This window comes from Nelumbo nucifera, chromosome 7, assembly GCF_055504915.1.
Source record: "Nelumbo nucifera cultivar China Antique chromosome 7, China Antique-T2T, whole genome shotgun sequence".
In the NCBI taxonomy this organism is placed as follows: domain Eukaryota; kingdom Viridiplantae; phylum Streptophyta; class Magnoliopsida; order Proteales; family Nelumbonaceae; genus Nelumbo; species Nelumbo nucifera.
This window is the reverse complement of record NC_142655.1, coordinates 35,979,508-35,997,244: the sequence shown is the minus strand read 5'-3', so window position 1 is coordinate 35,997,244 and position 17,737 is coordinate 35,979,508. Positions and strand designations below refer to the sequence as shown.

The 17,737-nt window shown below is 38.1% G+C and overlaps 2 protein-coding genes across 9 annotated transcripts in view; one reads left to right on the top strand and one right to left on the bottom strand.

Annotated features, from left to right (window-relative positions):
- The window catches only part of RECA1 (recA DNA recombination family protein), a 40,202-nt gene extending 39,158 nt beyond the window's left edge, over positions 1 to 1,044 (bottom strand). For 2 of the 4 annotated variants that reach the window (XM_088892052.1, XM_088892053.1), the window contains exon 1: positions 601 to 905. In XM_088892052.1, coding sequence (XP_088748178.1) covers positions 601 to 804 — 204 coding nt within the window. In that variant the 5' untranslated portion in view covers positions 805 to 905. Of the gene's footprint in view, positions 1 to 600; positions 906 to 936 lie in introns of those variants that run through there. The other 2 variants (XM_010260367.3, XM_088892051.1) reach the window with 2 other exon arrangements.
- A 4,846-nt stretch (positions 1,045 to 5,890) lies between these two features.
- On the top strand, positions 5,891 to 15,165 carry LOC104598343 (uncharacterized). Of its 5 annotated transcripts, none has more exons than XM_019197963.2 (8): positions 5,913 to 6,390; positions 8,478 to 8,541; positions 8,705 to 8,754; positions 11,008 to 11,139; positions 11,232 to 13,152; positions 13,317 to 13,391; positions 14,254 to 14,530; positions 14,632 to 15,165. In XM_019197963.2, the coding sequence occupies exons 3-5, from the start codon at positions 8,748 to 8,750 to the stop codon at positions 13,088 to 13,090; spliced, it is 1,998 nt and encodes a 665-aa protein (XP_019053508.1). In that variant the 5' UTR covers positions 5,913 to 6,390; positions 8,478 to 8,541; positions 8,705 to 8,747; the 3' UTR covers positions 13,091 to 13,152; positions 13,317 to 13,391; positions 14,254 to 14,530; positions 14,632 to 15,165. The 5 variants fall into 5 exon arrangements, with proteins under 5 accessions (XP_019053507.1, XP_019053508.1, XP_019053506.1 ...); XM_019197961.2 differs by having other exon boundaries at positions 14,251 to 14,530; XM_088892066.1 differs by having other exon boundaries at positions 14,010 to 14,530.
- The last annotated feature ends 2,572 nt before the right edge of the window (positions 15,166 to 17,737 follow it).

Here is a 17,737-nt window from a genome sequence, read left to right as displayed (position 1 = left end):
AGAGAATAGTATATGGAATAACAAATATGATAACTGATAATAATTGAAAACCAATGTGCTCCAAGTCTGAATGTATACTTCCAACTAATACCAAAGATGGGATTTACAGCATTCCAGCAAAACCATTGACCATTTACATGTCATTCAAGCAAAACCAAAATCGGACTAAAATACTGTAGGATGGACCAAAGCTAAAAGTTCTATCATTGGTGTGAAATTCGTTTCCATTGACCATTACACATGGGCGTTTCTTCTTCCTACCAATTCCTAGTTACAAAATCACTTCAATATTAACACTTCAAGAGTAAAAGCACAACGTTACTAAATAAAAATCAACAAGGTATGCATATTAAGCATGGAATAGCATCCGATATCTCTACTAAATTTTTGGTCAATAGGAACCATGGGACTAATTTGAGCAAAGAAGAACCATAGAATCTGAGTTTTACTAAATTGTATTTTAAGAAAACAGAGATGGGACTACAGTTTGAACAAACTCTGACATGGATTCCTATCGAGATAGTTACCTGGCGATAATAAGACGTCTTCAACTACATACAGTTACATGGGGACTGTGAAAATGAGAAGAGAGAAACTTACTCGGTCGATAGAACGGGGGTCTGTGTCGCCAAAGAGAGCACCATTTCCTTTTACTTCGAACTCACATCGGATCCTCGAGAACTTCCCCGTGAACTCCGGCGAGAACGGGAGACGAGAGGATGGAAATTGCAGAGTAGAGGAAAAGAATGTTGTAAAAACATGAGAAGGAAAGCAGCTAGTTTTTATTGGGAATATCCAAGCCATACCTTGCGTACGAGAGAGAGAGAGAGAGATTTTAATGGAGGCTCTGCAACAGAGTAAAAGATACTTAAAAGTTAAAACTTGAAGACAAGAACAGAAAGTGATTTTCTGAGAAGTGAGAAAGTGAAAGGTCACTTTAGTCATTTTAGCTTAGAGCACAGGGAGATGGTTTCGCAGTCCGAATCGTCTGCGTTTCCACTTTCGACTCGAACAGATTTCCTTTGAGTTCGATAAATTGATGACACGTTGTCGGATTTATACGTCAGCAAAACCTTTATATGCTCCCATGTGAATCTAATCTAATCCATCTAATATATACCATGTATCTATAATATTCTATATATCAATATAGGCCACGTTTCCATTACCCTGTTTTTCCTTAATTCTATATATCTCCTCCTCAGTACTCTCTTCTCTCATTCTCTATTAGAATTCCATCTTTTTCATTTTCCTAAATCATCACCGCTTAGCTAATTTCCTCCTCGAATTTTTTATATGTTCATCTTTTATTATTATCCTCTTTTTTCTTCTAAATTATCTTTAATTCATATTTATCTATCTAATTTAAGAAAAACTTTTTTCTCCTAAATTATCTCTAATTCATATTTATCTTTTAAATTATCTATAATTTAGGAAGACTTTTTCCTAAATTCTCTCTGATTCTTATTTATCCTCTCCGCCATTTTTCATCTGTATATACTAAAGAAAGTTTGAATTAATAATTTTAAATATTATAACAAAATTATATAATAACTTTAAAGTATTTATTAAAAACAAAAAAAAAATATGATAGATTTAATGATATTTAGATTATTAATAATTTTATATTTATGAAATTCATAATGAAATTATGTAATGATAATATAGATTATAATTATATGGATTAAAAATTATGTAATAACAATAAAAATTATAATTTTATGGATTAAAAATTTTAGTAACAAGATTATTTAAATAGTAAAAATTAAAAAAATATTATTTAAATATTTTAACAACAAAATATTAAAAATAGCTAAATAATTATATAACAAATTATTTAATGTTATGTAATAACTAAATAATATTTTAAAATTTCAACAACAAAATTATTTAAATTTATTTATAAAACTTTAAAATATTTGAATAACTTAATATTTTAAATAATAATATTAAAACAAATAAATAATTATATAAAAAAGTGTTTAATATTATGTCATAACTTTCAAATAAATAAAATTTAAACAATGGAAAATTTTAATTATTTATTGTACTTTCATCATAAATTTATTTTCAATAATTATGCATTTTTGTTATAAATTATCAATAATTATTGGAGATTAAATTATTGTTATTTACTAGAGATTTAACTATTAATTTAGTTGAAATTAAGAGTGCTCATGAGTCAGGTCGATTCAATTACAAATTGTTTAGCCAGCCAAACTCACTTGGTAGGCTTGGGGGCATGGTCACTTAAAATTGATCGACCATTAGTGAAAACCGGCCAACTCAAGTTGTATTAGTTTAGGTCAGTTGGTTCAAAAGATTTAAACTTAAAAAAAAATAATTTCAAATTTAAAGAATTACAACAAATATTATTGAAAAAAAATAAATTAAAATTTTAAATTTATAATATAAAATATTTTAGACTAAGAGATATGTGGATTTTCCCACTTCCCTGTATTAGAAAAATTGTCCTTAAAATATAACATTTTAATAATATATCTATGGCCGGATTAGTTCGATTTTGGTCGTTTTACAAATGTCCAAACCAAAATTGACCCAATCTAGTTAGGTTGGGAAATTGTTGAACTAAAACGATTGGAAATACTAGAAAGCTGATCAACTCGGGTTGACTTGGGTCGGTTTGATGAACCCTAGCTGAAATTAATTATTATTATTATTATTATTATTATTATTATTATTATTATTATTATTATTATTATTGTATTGCAATAATTATTAAAAGTAGTATATAAAATATAAATAATTATTAGTTGTTTAAAAAATTAAAATATAAAACAATTGTCTACTATTATGTATTTATATTGTTCAACTTTCACTTAATAAAGCCCGTGCATCACATGAGTCCCCGCTAGCATTATATCTATACATCAAGAGCCCTCTCCTCCCATTTTCCCTTTTTCTCTTCTCTCCTTAAATCTCGATCTCTCCTTCCTTTCCCCATCCCTACTCTCTCTCTCTCTCTCTCTTTCCTTCCCTTCCCTTCCCCTACTCAGGCCCCTCAATAGGCCACGTCAGCAAGGTTGGCCTCAACCATCTACATACAAACCACACTATTACACCGAAATCATAGTATACTAGAGAATCATCGTTCAGTCGAACAATGACTGTAACAATCATTTGGTTCTCCTTCGACCCTGTCATTCTGTAAGTCATTGTATCAATTGGTTGAAAGTATTACATCTATTTCAATCCATCGCTTGAATAGATGTTAGAGCACCCCACCGCTTGCAAATCATTCATCCATGTTTGTCATTCACTTTCAATTTTCTTTAGTTGTTTAAATAACTTTTTTAAAACTTTTAATCACTTCCTATGAATGAAATGGAAATATTGATCTCTTGGAAATAGTAATTTTTAGTCTTGTGTTACTAGAGGTTTAGAATGATTGATTTTGGTATATGCAGGTTTTAACTATGTCATAACCTTTCAATTTTTTTTTATTTAACTTTGAATAATGACTAATTTATTAAGATTTTGGATCTTCATGCCAAGTGATGATGCACAATCTGGCCAGTCTTAGCTATCGATGATCTTGCCCCTGAACTGAGTAACAGGGACCTGAAACGGAGGGAGAAGAGAAGCTCCAGGGAAAACCCGGCGTAAGGGCTCCGAAGCTCAAGTTAGAATCCTTCAAAGGCAAGAATAACCAGATAGCGCGAAAGTTAGCATACCTCGTTCCTAGGGGGTAGAAGCCTTTTATAACCACCTCGCACACTCACTTTCAGGCTTCCGTCAGGTCGGGCATGATTACTTCTGAACTCCTGCTAGTTCGGATGTCATTTCCTCTGGCCGGGCAGAACCGCCACTGTTCCTTTTGTCGGAGCCGTCTCTGCGGCTAGTGACGACGATTGCAGGTGGCGGTGGCAGGAAGCCGTTTGAAATGCGGCTATCAAGCGTCAGATCCCAAATCAGTCAGGCGGGTCGCCCTTGGATACGGACGTCCTTGGTGTCGGGTACGTTTGGCTGGCCTGGTGCTTTGGAAGTGGTGTTGGAGTGGCGAGCGAGGTGTCTTGAGTTCGGTTTAGAGTGTTCCGAGCTGCCATGGGCCAGCTCGGGTCAGCTTTGTGAGGCTTGGGGCCCAGTATAGTTCGTGCTCCTTGCAGGGAGCTCAGGTTCTCAGTAAGGAGCTCGCTCTTAATAGGGAGCTTGGACTCCCAGTAGGAAGCTTCTTAATAGGGAGCTCGGATTTTAGGGAGCTCGGGTTCTTACTTAGGGAGCTCGGACCCTTAACAGGGAGCTCGCTCTTAACAGGGAGCTCGGGCTCCTAGTAGGGAGCTCGGATTTTAGGGAGCTCGGGTTCTTACTTAGGGAGCTCGGACCCTTAACGGGGAGCTCGCTCTTAACAGGGAGCTCGGGCTCCTAGTAGGGAGCTCGGGCTCCTAGTAGGGAGCTCGGACTTAGGGAGCTCGGGTTCTTAGGGAGCTCGGACCTTTAACAGGGAGCTCGCTCTTAACAGGGAGCTTGGGCTCCTAGTAGGGAGCTCGGACCTTTAACAGGGAGCTCGCTCTTAACAAGGAGCTCGGACTAAGTACAGCGGTCTGGAGTTCGGGCTTGGTAGTGAGCTTAGACTTCCTTCTGATGTTCGCTGGGCGCTCTACTGTCCCAAGCTGCTTGCCTTTGCCACGTGTCGGGTGATCGCGAGGTCGGGCCAAATTTCCCTTCATCACCAAGTGTAGTCATTAGATTGCAAAGCCATGATACTAACAACGCCTAGGTTTTCAAGCATGGCATCTTTCATGGAAACTTACAGCTCCAGAACCTATTGTTTTAGGTGCTTCTCCAGCCAAAGCCACAAGATGAGAATGTGAATGTGAACTTGGATGGTGCACAAAATTTTATATCTATTTTTTATTATATTTTTAACACCTAATTTTTGTTCGGTCCATCGCCTGAGCCATCAATTCACCTCAAACACCCGATCAGACCATTCCAACCTCTCTAAAACACCCAAAAACCAAAAAAAAAAAACCTAAATTTCCCTTGAGAGCCCTCAGATCCACCATTAAACCTACCCAATACCTAATTGATATCCCCAATCGGCCCTCACTTACACCTCAACCATTAGATCAGACACAACCATCCGATCCAAAACATCCTAAAACACTTACACCTGAAATTTGAACTCAATATTCCTTCGTTCACCTGTCCATCAAACAAATATTCCATTTCAACCATTCTCGCACCCACAACCCATATATCTACTTGATCCAAACACATATAGACCAATCAAACTTTTCCAATCACCCCATGATACCAAAAAACCCCTACATATGAAATTCCAACCCAAAACACCTCCATTCACCCTTAATCATACTAAGATTCCGTTTCAAGGTTCCAAATCGATCAGATTACAAACCTGCCCGATCCGGGCCTAATTGACTGAATCTAACCCTACCAATCACTCCAGACTACCAAAAAATCATATTCTATGAAATTTCACCCAAAATTGCCTTTTTTTGCCCCTTCATCACACAAAGATTCCATTTTGAGCCTTCAAATTAATCGAATCAAGCCCTCTCCTTATCCTCCCAATTCAGGCCCAGTTGGGCCAATCCAACCCTACCAATCAACTTGGAATGTCCAGAAACCCGGTCCCATGAAATTTCATTCAAAACTACCCCCGTTTATCTCTTCCTCCAAGAAGATTTCGTTTCAGCTAATTTCACTAGCCCTCACCTATAGAACCCCTCATCTACGGTCAGACCCATCTCAACCCTCCATTTTGACCCAAAATCTTACCCATTCATCTGAAAACCCTGGTCTAATCTTCATCGACCCTCGTAGACCCAGTTTAACCCAACCTGCTAAAATTACTAAAACACCCCCCATTTTCACATAAATTACGAAATAGCCCCATCTCTTCTAAAAACAAAAGATGCTCCAGCGGCTGACCTTGCTTCCTTGCGTTTTTGCTCGATTCCCTCTCTTCTTCATCCTTTCTTTCCACAGTTTTCGCTTCTTCCCTCTCTCTCTTCTTTCTCTCTTCTCCGTTCACCGCTTTCTCCCCATGTTCTTTTCCATTCGAACTGGAGGCGCAGCAAGCAACGAAGGTCCCTTCCACCATCGAACCACCCCCCTTCTTTCCTTTTCCAGCTTACCTGTTTAGGAAATACAATACCATTAAGTCTTGTTTCCCCATCTTTCGGATCCCTGCTCTTACTGTCACCCGTACCACTTCCAACGCGAAAGAGAGGAGTTGCAGAGCTAACTCCTGCTTGGAACGAACACTCCTGTGCAGCATCGGTGCCTGATTACGCCAGACAATCCGGGACTCTGTGAGATCCTGAAGTTGACCAATCTTATTCCTATCGAAGTTCGGCCAACCTTTGCAGTATCCGGCGACGTCCTGGGAACCTGCGCAATCAGGTAACCTCTTCTCGACCGTTTCTCTGATTTTCCATTTATGATTGATGGGATGAGGAAGGCGAAGAGCCGATACCCTGTAAGCTCATGTAACCTTCCGAATCCTTCCCAGTTCGATTATTAGCTTTGAACATGGTTGTCTGTTCTTCTCTGTGATGCCGGACTGCTTATCTGTTTCCCCGCAATGCTAATCTCTTCCTCGCATGAATCTTTCCTTTTTTTTTTAGTTATATTCGTACTCTCCTTCGTTAATTTCATTTTTGGAATTTATCTCTGATTATCTTAGTATAAATCTTAATTTCAGGTGTTCTATGTTACTGTGTTGGTATGGTTGTGTTTAAATCTTATATGATGAATTTTGCCAAACTATCAGTATGTCTGTAGCTTACTTTTCTTGCCAAACCGCCCTCTTCTTTGATGTATTTCACCAGACTATGGATAGCAATTTTGCAAGCAGTTTTAATTCGGCATAGATAGTTTTAATTTTATGCTAAGAAGTGGATGCTGAATAGAAAGTCAGTGTTTGTTTTATTTTCTACTCCATTGTTCTTTTTGTTTCTTTGTCCTTTATTTTTTTGTTTTATTTTATTCTATTTTATTATTATTTTCTGTTTTTATTCTGATTCTATATGACAATGCATCCTTTTCATTATCTCTAATCAGGGAATTGTTTCTGGTGTATTCAGCATGTGAAGTAACTGTTATGTTTTTTCTCTTTCTATTGTGATAATCGGTTGGATGCTTCTCTTTAGGTTTGCTTGCCTTTAGTTTTTTTATATATAGTCTGTATATACTTGTTCTCAGCACCCATGTGGGCCCCACCTTTGGACCCGGGAGAGGGGTGCTTAATCCCTTCTCTTTCCCCTCCGAGACCTGCCCCGGACTGGATGGACCAGTGCCTTGGGCTGCGGGAGTCACTATTGAGTCAAAACTGTTTTAAAAATCATTCTCGGAGGTCCCATTATCTCCATTTTCCAATTTGATGGGTGGCAACTCCATTTCCAGCCCAAGTGGCAAAGTGAGCCGGTTTTTATGATGCTCACATATATTATTATTATTTTCTTCTTGCTTAAAGGCAAAGTGTCTTGGAGGCAATTAATTGCTAGAGCTTGGTAGGTTTTATCAATTTAGTTTAGTGGCCCTATAACAACCTCAAAAATGATGATGCAATTCCTAATTAGTATGAATTGCAATGTTTCTAAACGGTTCTCTTGGCCCTAAAGTTTGTAAGAAAATGTATTGCTTCCCAGCTACAACCAAAGAGTAACAGTGAAAGGTTGGTTTAAGTTGCAAGTTTGTGTGCACTTTTTCTTTTATTTTCTTCTCTTTAATCTCTTATGTTCTTCTCATTCTTGCATCTTACTTCTTGTCTTTTTACTAGATAATAACCATCTAATAGTATTTTATTCAAAAGTTTCAAGTTTGTGTACACTTTTTCTTTTATTTTCTTCTCTCTAATATGCTATGTTCTTCTCATTCTTGCATCTTACTTCTTGTCTTTTTTACTAGATAATGACCTTTTTCTAATTTGCACATGAAAAAAATTAGGATTTATAGGTTTGTTACCTGAATATCACCGAGAAAAATGGACCCCAGGATCTTCCATGGGTGAGATGCAAAATTGAATGGCTAAAAGTGTTGCCTAATTAATGGTAAGGGTGCTTGAAATTGTGCTTTAAAGAAATGAACTTTTACAGATTTTAAAAAAATTTGTATTGAAAGCTTACATAAGAGGGAAATTAACTTCTACTTATTCTATAAATTTGCACTTGATTCCATGGGTGAGATAAAACTAAATGGCTAAAAATGTGGTTCATTTCTATAGAATTGTGCAAAACAGTTTTCAGATTATGAAGGATTGGATCATTTTTATGGAATTAATCACGACAAATTTTAGTTTAGGAAGGATTGTTTTATTCATTTTAAATTATGAAGTCATATTTACCTTTGGAGACCATCCGTGAATCTTTTGCAGGGATTAGAATCTTATTCTTTTTTGTTTGTACTAAACCAAAGCAAGTATTTATTTATATTCAATGGATACAAGATTCATTCATGTTACCTGTTTTTCCTTTCCTTCAACAAACCAGGAGTGGATGCATAGTGGATTGAAGAAACACTAAAGCATGATTAACAAGGTTGCATTTCTTACAGGTATTTTTCTTGCTTTTCTTCTACTAAAGCTACTTTCAAACCCTGTTCCTTCCTTCCATCTCTCTCTCTCTCTCTCTCTTTTAATTTAAAGCAGCTAGGTTTTATTTTCTAATTCACCATTTTTCCATTTCTTAAACCCACTGCATGGACCATTTTTGTGCAGGAGAGGCAGTGCCTGTTGGCATCAAATATTCTCAAGTGGAACCATGACTGGTATAGTTCATATGTTGAGTAATTTCATAAATGGATAAGAATGTGGCTATCTTGTTAAAATTTGCCCCTTCTCTTCATTTTGATTTATCTGAAATCCTCCCTAACAATTAAAGTAAATGGTGTATTTTACTGTTCCACTTAGGATGATCTCTTGATCTTTTCTCTTTTGGTTCATATTTTTGGTTTTTGGAGAAACTTGTCATCATATTTTGGATTTTGAGTTTGATACAATCAACAAAGAAGTAATGGGGGTTAGGAGATAGAATTTTGTTAAATCCTATCTATGTGGGTATAAAGGTTGTAAAACAATGTTAGCTTTTGAAGATACAAATTTAAGCAAGTCCTAACTAATGGAGACTCAATTTCCATTAGGAGTTAGGAGGCCACTGTCACACAATCCCCAAATTCCTTTTGCATCGGTGGTATGGTTTGGATCTCCTATGCAATTAAGATTAGGGAATATGTTTCAAAATTCTTGGATTCATTGTTTGTATTGCCATATTACCTCCCTTTGTACAACACATGATATTTTTGTTATTCTTGGTTAGATTATATTATATTTTCTTGGTTGTTGATCCTCATGTTCATACATGTTTTTTGGGAATGGGCTGAAGCCTGAAGGACAAGTGCCAAAAGAGAATAATGGGTTTGGCTACCTCTTTAAGTATACCGAATTACCTGTTCATTTCTATTTGTGAAATGTGAATATCATATGGTTTTAATAAAGCTGAAATTCACTGTTCATTTCTCCCAAGATCCAACTCTCCAGGTCTGCATATTCTGCCTAGCCTACGAAGCTCCTGATTACGACGGATAGAATCTTTTAACTCATGAAACTCTAAGTGGGGTTTAGATTTTGTATATCACTCACCTAGCAGACACCTCTAAGGCATCAAGAATCTTACACGTGGCAGCACATCCAGAACGATGGCCCCAATTCCATATCTTTCTTCTACCCCATTGCATAAAAGATGACACACCCGTTTCTGTCGGTTTCTCAAATTTTCAACGGCCATTACCACCCAAAAGGCCAAAAGAGTTGATTAAGAAAAAGGGGCCCACAAAGCTTTAGATTGGCCAAATCACCCTCCACATGGCAAAAATGGATGCAATGCATATCATACTCACGTGTCCTATGCAGCATTTGGTCAGATTTTTCATTTCTTTTGGTTTTTTAAATAAAATAATCAGAAAGTGGGGTTTCTTTTTGGGGAATGGTGTCATTGAATCCTATCATCACCGCCCAATTCTTTAATCTTCATCGCCTTGCTAAATTTGATTGATCCATGTAAAATAATTATGCTTCCTATGTATATAAGAGTGAATGTACCACGTGTCCTTGGTCGGTGGGCCTCGATTGATCTGGGCCGTCGGATCATGTACATAAATGGGGAGCAACAAACCAGTAACCGGTCACCTAACTGGTTTTGTTTAACCCTAAAACTGCTTTTTGGCCAAAAACCGTTGATTTAGTCTACAAACTACTGACCCGAGTGGGTATAGCTGTTCTCATTTGGTCCCAAACCCGGCCTGGCCCGGCCCATGATCACCCCCTCTCGGTACTTCGTTGTTCTTAGTTCACATACTTGTGAGAGTAGGAACCCAGAAACATCATGGCTGAAACCCTAACTCCAGTCTACTCATCTCCTTTGATTTTACCTTTCACATCTCATCGCATCCCTCTTTCTCATCTCCATTTGTATTCGATAAGAGTCTGTTGCTACTGTAAGCCGGAAATGTGAAGATGAAATCTATTTTTCACAATCCAAGAATGCTGCCGCCAACGGCCTAACACCGAAGTAGCCTGTAGCGGTGTAGCCAAGTAAGTTTATTTTGAACTTTGAAGCCCATGGAATGATGGAAACCTGATTGAGTTCCCTCATACGGAGCCGATTTTACCAATGCCCCTCATTTTTTCCTGAAAGAGATTCTGTTCACTTCACTGCCCAATAGTTGATTGAATTAGTTTTCATTTGGTCAGTTAAATTAGTTTTCTTTTTTTTTTGTATGAGAATGAATTAGTTCTGTTTCAAGTTTTGACAAAATCTCCATAGGTATGTTTCCACAACAATCGGATTGTAATGGGATATCCGACAATGTTAACAAATCGTATTCCAATCTCAATTTGGAAAATCCTTCGAATTCTTATCCAATAGAATTGGATATACCTCAATTGGAATTTGATTCTATCTGTCTGCAGGCCTACTAAAGAACTTAACAGTGAACACTAATGCATCATCCGATATGTTACAGGAAGGAGGGTGAGGCTCACCCAAAAGAAGAAGCTGGGAGAGCCATTCTGTGCTTGTTCAAGCTCCTTACTCTGCAACCACTCTAAATCCGCTCTAATTAAGAGGAAGCAAGCTCAATTGTTTTGGAATCAAGGTATCATTATCCAATCCAATGTTATTCTCTCTGAGGTATTATCCCTTTCTTCTATTTGTCTCACTCCATCTCACCCTTCATTTTAAATTTAGAGCCCAAGAAGATTTTTCTGTTGGCGACCTTCAATAGACTCCTCGTCTTCCCCCAGATCAACCACGGGAGAAGTTGGAGCTTAAATATTCGAAGCTTAGTTAATGTGGCTGTTGCTGAGATCCATCCCACTTGGGCGGAAGAAGAGAATGCTCAAGATCAGCCCTTTTTTCTTTCGAAGGGGGTTAGACAGTTTCTCGACAGTGTCGATAGGGTTAGGATTGGGGTTTCTAGTGCATCATCAGTAGGAACAAATGATGATGAAAGCGTGGAGACTTGTAAATCCCATGCACCACTAAACCGCAGAGAAAAAGATTTTGGTACTAGAGTTATTGAGGTTGTTTGGAAGACCTCAAAAGTTGGCCATGCTCGAAATGCAATCCTTGCCAAGCCAAAAATTGGTGCTAGACCTGTTCCTTCCCACCCAGCTGAATATAACAGGTTGATGAAGGTCTTCAGTCGGGCCGGTAATGTCGATGAAGTTCTTCGACTCTTGCGTGATATGAAAGAAGCACAATGCCATTCCAATGTTCTATGCTATAACACTGTTCTCAATTGCCTTGCAGTGGCCAATCGCTTTGATGACATTGATGCTGTGTTGGCGGAGATGGACTATGGTGGTATAGTTCCAAATGTATCCACGTTCAACATCTTGGTAAAAGCATACTCTTGCCATTCTTTTCAGTTTAAGGTGGCTTTTGAGGTCTTAAAGAAGATGTCTGAACATGGGTGTAGTCCAGATGTGATTACTTACTCGACATTGATAACTGGTCTTTCTAGGGCTGGAAGACATCAGGATGCCTATGCTGTGTTAGATAGGATGCTTGCCAACAATGTGCTTCCTAATGTTTATACTTATACTCCTCTTTTGCAAGGTCTATGCAAGAAAGGAGAAATTCAAAATGCTAAAGATTTGATTGAGACCATGTGGAATAATGGTTGCCCTCCAAATACTGAAACTTACAATATCTTGATTGATGCGCTTTGCAAGTTTGGGAATTTTGGTGAGGTTGAGTCAATCTTTGAGGAAAACAAATCGAAGGGGTGGAAGCCAAATGCTGTCAGTTATAATATTTATTTGAATGGTCTTTGTAAAGTAGGTAGAGTCGAGGAAGCTTTTAGAAAATTAGAAAGCATGGTGCATGATGGATTATATCTCACCACTCAGACTCTTAATATCATTCTTGATTGCCTCTGCTATAATTTAAAGGTTTGTGAGGCAAAGAATCTCTTAGACTTGTGCCATGACTTGGGATGGGATGTGAGTTCTGTAAATTATAATACTGTGATGACTGGTTTCTATAAAGTTGGTCAATGGTTAAGCATTTTTCCACTCTTGACTAACATGTTAAATAAGGGGGTTTCGCCTAACACTAGGACATATAACATTGTGATTCGCAGTCTCTGCAAAGTTGGAAAATTGAGGAGAGCAAAACATATGGTTGAGAGCAAATCACATGGGCTTTACAGTGCAAGAAACATAGTTGAAGCTGAATACTTACTTTCTAGAATGACAACTAAAGACAAGATTGATACTGCTATGTCAGCTAACAGCATCTGGATTGGGATGCTCTGTAGAAAAGGACAATATGAAATGACAAGATATCATTTTGACAAGTGTCTCAAGAAGGGTTTCCAACCTGATGTGGTTTCATACTCTATTCTAATTGATGGATATATGAAAAATGGTCAGATAGGAGAAGGATTGCAGTTGCTGGACAGAATGCTAGATCAGGGTGTGGTTCCAAATATTGCAGTGTATGATTCAATAATCAGGGCATTCTGTAGCCGAGGTTTCTGCCATAGCAGCAAGATATTGCATATTCTGACAACGATTGATAAAATGCTTCAGAAGAGTTAAGCTGATTATCATAGGCCTGGAAAGAATGTTTCTTTGCATTTGGAGGTCCGAGCTCATGACAGGTAGTATTCCTCTTTGCTTTCATTTAGCATACATGCTAGCATTTGCTATATTTTCTATATGATTTTTTTTTTTATAAAATAGCTTTATAATTTCTGAGTTTGGAAATTGTTACATTTGCGAGTGACTTCATTTTTTTCTTACTTTGGGCATTGCTTTCTTTCAGGAATTTAATCTTATGCTCAATAGTATTACTTATGTGGCATGATAAGTGGTTTTATATACATGCATCCTTACCATGGTAAGTCTGTTCTCACATATTAATTCTATCCACAGTTTCAATGTGTTAAATAGGCATTTGTAAAGTGGTTTCTATTTTTACCCTTTGTGTAGTTGCATTTGAGATGGACCTTCCAACTTCTGATTGACAAATTTTACATCTGGCTTCTTAATTTACAAAGATGACATGCATTGGTAACCATTGAAACTATAGCCATTTTATTTTATAGTTGCCTAGCTTCCCATAGGCCGACATTTTATCAAAATAACTAGGCATTATGTGAGTTAGGAGTTGGGCTAAGAGATGCGAGTTAGCAAGATCAGCTAGATACCTAAAAATAAAAGTTTTTCTTTACAAGTATTTCCTTACATATGAAATATAAGATAAATAGCATGTTCAATAAGAGGAAATATGTGCAACATTCATTTAATTGGTAATATGATGATGCTTCATTTTTTGATCATATGGTGATGCTCAAGCTAACTCAACTTTCAAGGTATATTGTTCAAAAAAGAAAAAAAAAATTAATATGGACATACATTAATTTGGATTGGTTCAATATCCATTTTATTATTGCAAAAGCAAATGGTTTGGATTTCCATAATTTGGATTTTGATTGGAATTATTGGTTCCTATCAGATTAGATCAGATCCAATCCATTGACTGCCCTAAATGTCATCAAATTAAGCTTCATTCTATTGTAAGAAGTTAATTGCTTACCTAAATCTCATAAAGTTATTTAGCTCCAAATATAAAAAATTTACTGCTTTGGCCCTCCTTTTCCTTATAAGAAGATTTGGTGGTCTCACATTCCTCCTAGACTCAATTTTTTTTGGAAGCTAGGCTTAGAAAAATAAATACATGTGGTTTGGTGCAAAAGAAGAATTGATGCAGGTTATACGTCTCTCCTCGTGCTTGTACTTTGTGCCTTGGGGATGGGGAATTGGCAGAGCACATCCTTCTTCACTGACTGGAAATCAGGGAACTTAGCACCATTTCCTCAACCTTGTTGGTTATAGTTGGACCATGTTTGAGCATATTATAGATCTTATTTGGCAATGACAAAGTAAAGACTTGGAAAGAGGGGATGTGCCACAGTTTCTCATGCTGTTGTGTGTGATGTCTGGGTGGAAAGGAACAATCACATGTTTGAGAACAAGGTGATCTCTTGATGATGTGATTGCCTATATTTTTTTTATTTATGCAACATTGCAACTTGTGTGTGGTAAATAATGAAGTTTTCAATGGCATCTCTTTGAAGATATGCAGAGAAAGTTGGTGGACATTTTATTTTATTCCCCTATGAGTTCTATTCCCTGGGAGTCTTCACTTTCATTTGCAGAAGCTCCGACGCCGAATGGAACGCAAAGTAGCTTTCCGGTGACCTTGAAGCCTCGGCTGCATCAACTTATGAGTTGCAGAGAAAACTTGTTCAAGCTGCTCTCGCGAGCAACTCTTTTCTGGCGGGGTTCAGTCTTCCTTCTCCTTGATCACTCCATCCTCTACTGTCTTTCAGGTGATTATTGGTGGCGGAGGTGGTGGTGCTTTCATTGGAGGTGGAGCTGCTGCTGGAGGTTCTGGAGGCGGTGCTACAGCTGCTGAGGCACCTCCATCCGAGGAGAAGAAGGAAGAGGAAGAGAGTGATGACGACATGGGATTCTCGCTCTTCCATTAGTCTGTCTTTCTACACAATACCCTAAATTGTTAGCAAGTTGTTTTACTTTTACCTGATTTTATATCCGCCTGAATTTACTCGAGAATTTGTATAATATATTGGTATTGCAGTTTTGAGGTATGAATTTATCTTTGATGAATATTAAACAAAAAAAAGAAAAACCACTGGCGGATGTTAGATAGTGAAAATGGGGAAGACTGCTATTGATCAAAAAAAAAAAAAATGGGGAAGACTGCCCAGTGGTTTCAAGGACTGTTAGGGGGAAAGAAAGAAGAGCCGCCGGCTGGGGCCGGTGTGTTAGGGGGAAAGCCGGAGAAGGAGAAGTGGAATTTTGTCAGATCTTTTAGGGACGAAGAGCGTGTTGTGCCAGCTATTGTGAATGGGGAAGAAAGGAAGGTGCTTCATGTTGGGACGTGGACGGTGAGCGACTGTGAATGGGGAAGAAAGAAAGGGGTCATACAGGGAAGGAGCTTCGTGTTCCTACGTGGATGTTGTTGAACAGAACAAACATGCGATAGCCATTGCCGAGTAATTGCTGTCGTGGCTGAGGCTGTAGTAGCTGCAGCCCAGTCCGCTGTGGCGGTTGTGAAATTGACGAATAATGGGCGGTGCGCCACCGCGTACGTTAGCAGCAACAGTGGGAAGAGAGAAGTGTTGGTTGCTGTTAAGATTCAAGTAGCTTTTCGAGGTTATCTGGTTAGTTAGTATTCATTTCTTCCATTCTGTTTTTCTTCCCTCTAAGAAGTTCCATGAATTTTTTTCCAAAATTACCAATGCTCCCATCTTCAGAGCCGAATGGTCGTGATTTTCTCGTTTTCAGTCTTAAAATCAGAATAAATAAGAAAGAAGAGAAAACAAATGGGGGCAAAACTGATAGGGTTCGTATGTGAATGTAGTGCTCGGAGTCCAGCATTTTTCTTCGTAATGGCCATTATTGCTGTCAGATTGTGGTTCTGATTCGAGAAACCAGGACAAAAGCACTAGGCAATAACGTGTTAGATATTCTGAGAGAAGGTTCTGATCCCCTGAACTTCAACTTTTACCTTCTTTCTATGTTTATGTTTGGGGGGCCAAGGGGGACTGAGGAGCTCTTTTTCTCCGTAACTTTTATTTGTTCGCCATTAGAGAGATCAGAGAGAAGTCGATTCTTGTTATCTGAAAGTAAATGATTTTGGTAATCGTCTTTCCCTCCCTTTTTTCCCGTTTTAATTTAGTTCGTGAATGGGTATTACCTGGCTCTGTTTCTGATCATAACTCTAGCTTCTTACTAATCTCCATTAATGGACACTGGAAACACTCAAGCTTAATTAAGAGTACATACAGTACATACTGTCTTAGAAAATGGATGGGATTTACAATTTTACAGAGCAGGATTACACGTGCCTATGATGTGGGCCACTCTTCTTAAGGAAGCAATAGCAAGAGACGTTTGAAAGGTGGTGGTTAGGAACAATGATTATGAATTTGTCTTTGCAGGAGATAAATTAGTAATAGGTGAGCTTCTGGTCTTTAACTTACAACAATGATTATGAATTTGTCCTTGCAAATTCAAACACCAAGAAAACAAGAAACTTGCCTGCCCGTACGGACACCCCTGCGTTCGACACAGTACCCTTCAAAAAGAATTCAGAATTCTTGTTAACGATAAGTCGAAATCTGTGAAAAAGAGAAAACGTTTCGAGGCATGGAGGCCGATTATGGTACTAGAAAAGCATGATACGTAGAAAACTAATGACCAATCGGCTGCAATCCCGCAACGAATCAGCTGGTATTCAACAAACTCGAGCAAGGTGTTGTGATTGGTCAAACAATTAACGTTGTTCCTTTTATCACACCTTTCCAATTCCAACATCTGTAATGTAGTATCTTCTATATCTACCGTAGCGGAGCAAGTTCTGGATAGCCCATTGCAGCGCCATTCGAGTTGCGCCTACATCCTCCACTACAACTACTATTTTCCCATCTTCGTCGCCACCTCCAACCCCAACTCCTCCTCTACGACTTAATTCCCCTCCCACTTCGAGCAGACCTGACTTCTCTGCCGTCGTGTCGCCAACTGGTCGTTCTCGAGCTTTCTAAGCACTACGGATGAGTCAATCGGCATAAAGGGCACTTGCTGCAAAAGACAATCCGCGACCATCGGTTGAACAACGGACAACAGGCTCCCACTGTCGTCTATCGACATCCACTTCTCGCTATCGGAGTGACGGATTTTTTCTAAAGATTGATGCCAATTCATAGCATAGCATTGTGTATAAAGTGGGGGTTTTTGACATTTTGAATGTTTATAGCTTTGCAGTGGAGGCCAGAAATCTGCATTGGGCCTGTTTGTACTTTTTTTTTTTTTTTTTTTTTAAATTATTTATTTAGTTAGAAAGGAATCATTTACTAACAAACTATAATTACTAGCAAAGAGGTAACTAGATTAGGGTTATCAATGGGTTGGATCTACCTAGATCTATACCCGGCAACCCGTTATTAAGTCGAGCTTGGTCATAATTTTAGGCCCATGGGATCGGGCTCATGCCTCAAGCATTGGGCTCGACTTTCTTTTCGGGCCAAGCTTGGGCCTAAAGCACCGAACCCGACTTTTTTTTTTTCGAGATGGGTTCAGGCTTTCTTATAAAAAGCCTGGTCCGAGCCTGAGCCCAACTTGATACTATATATTAAATAATAATAATATATTTTATTT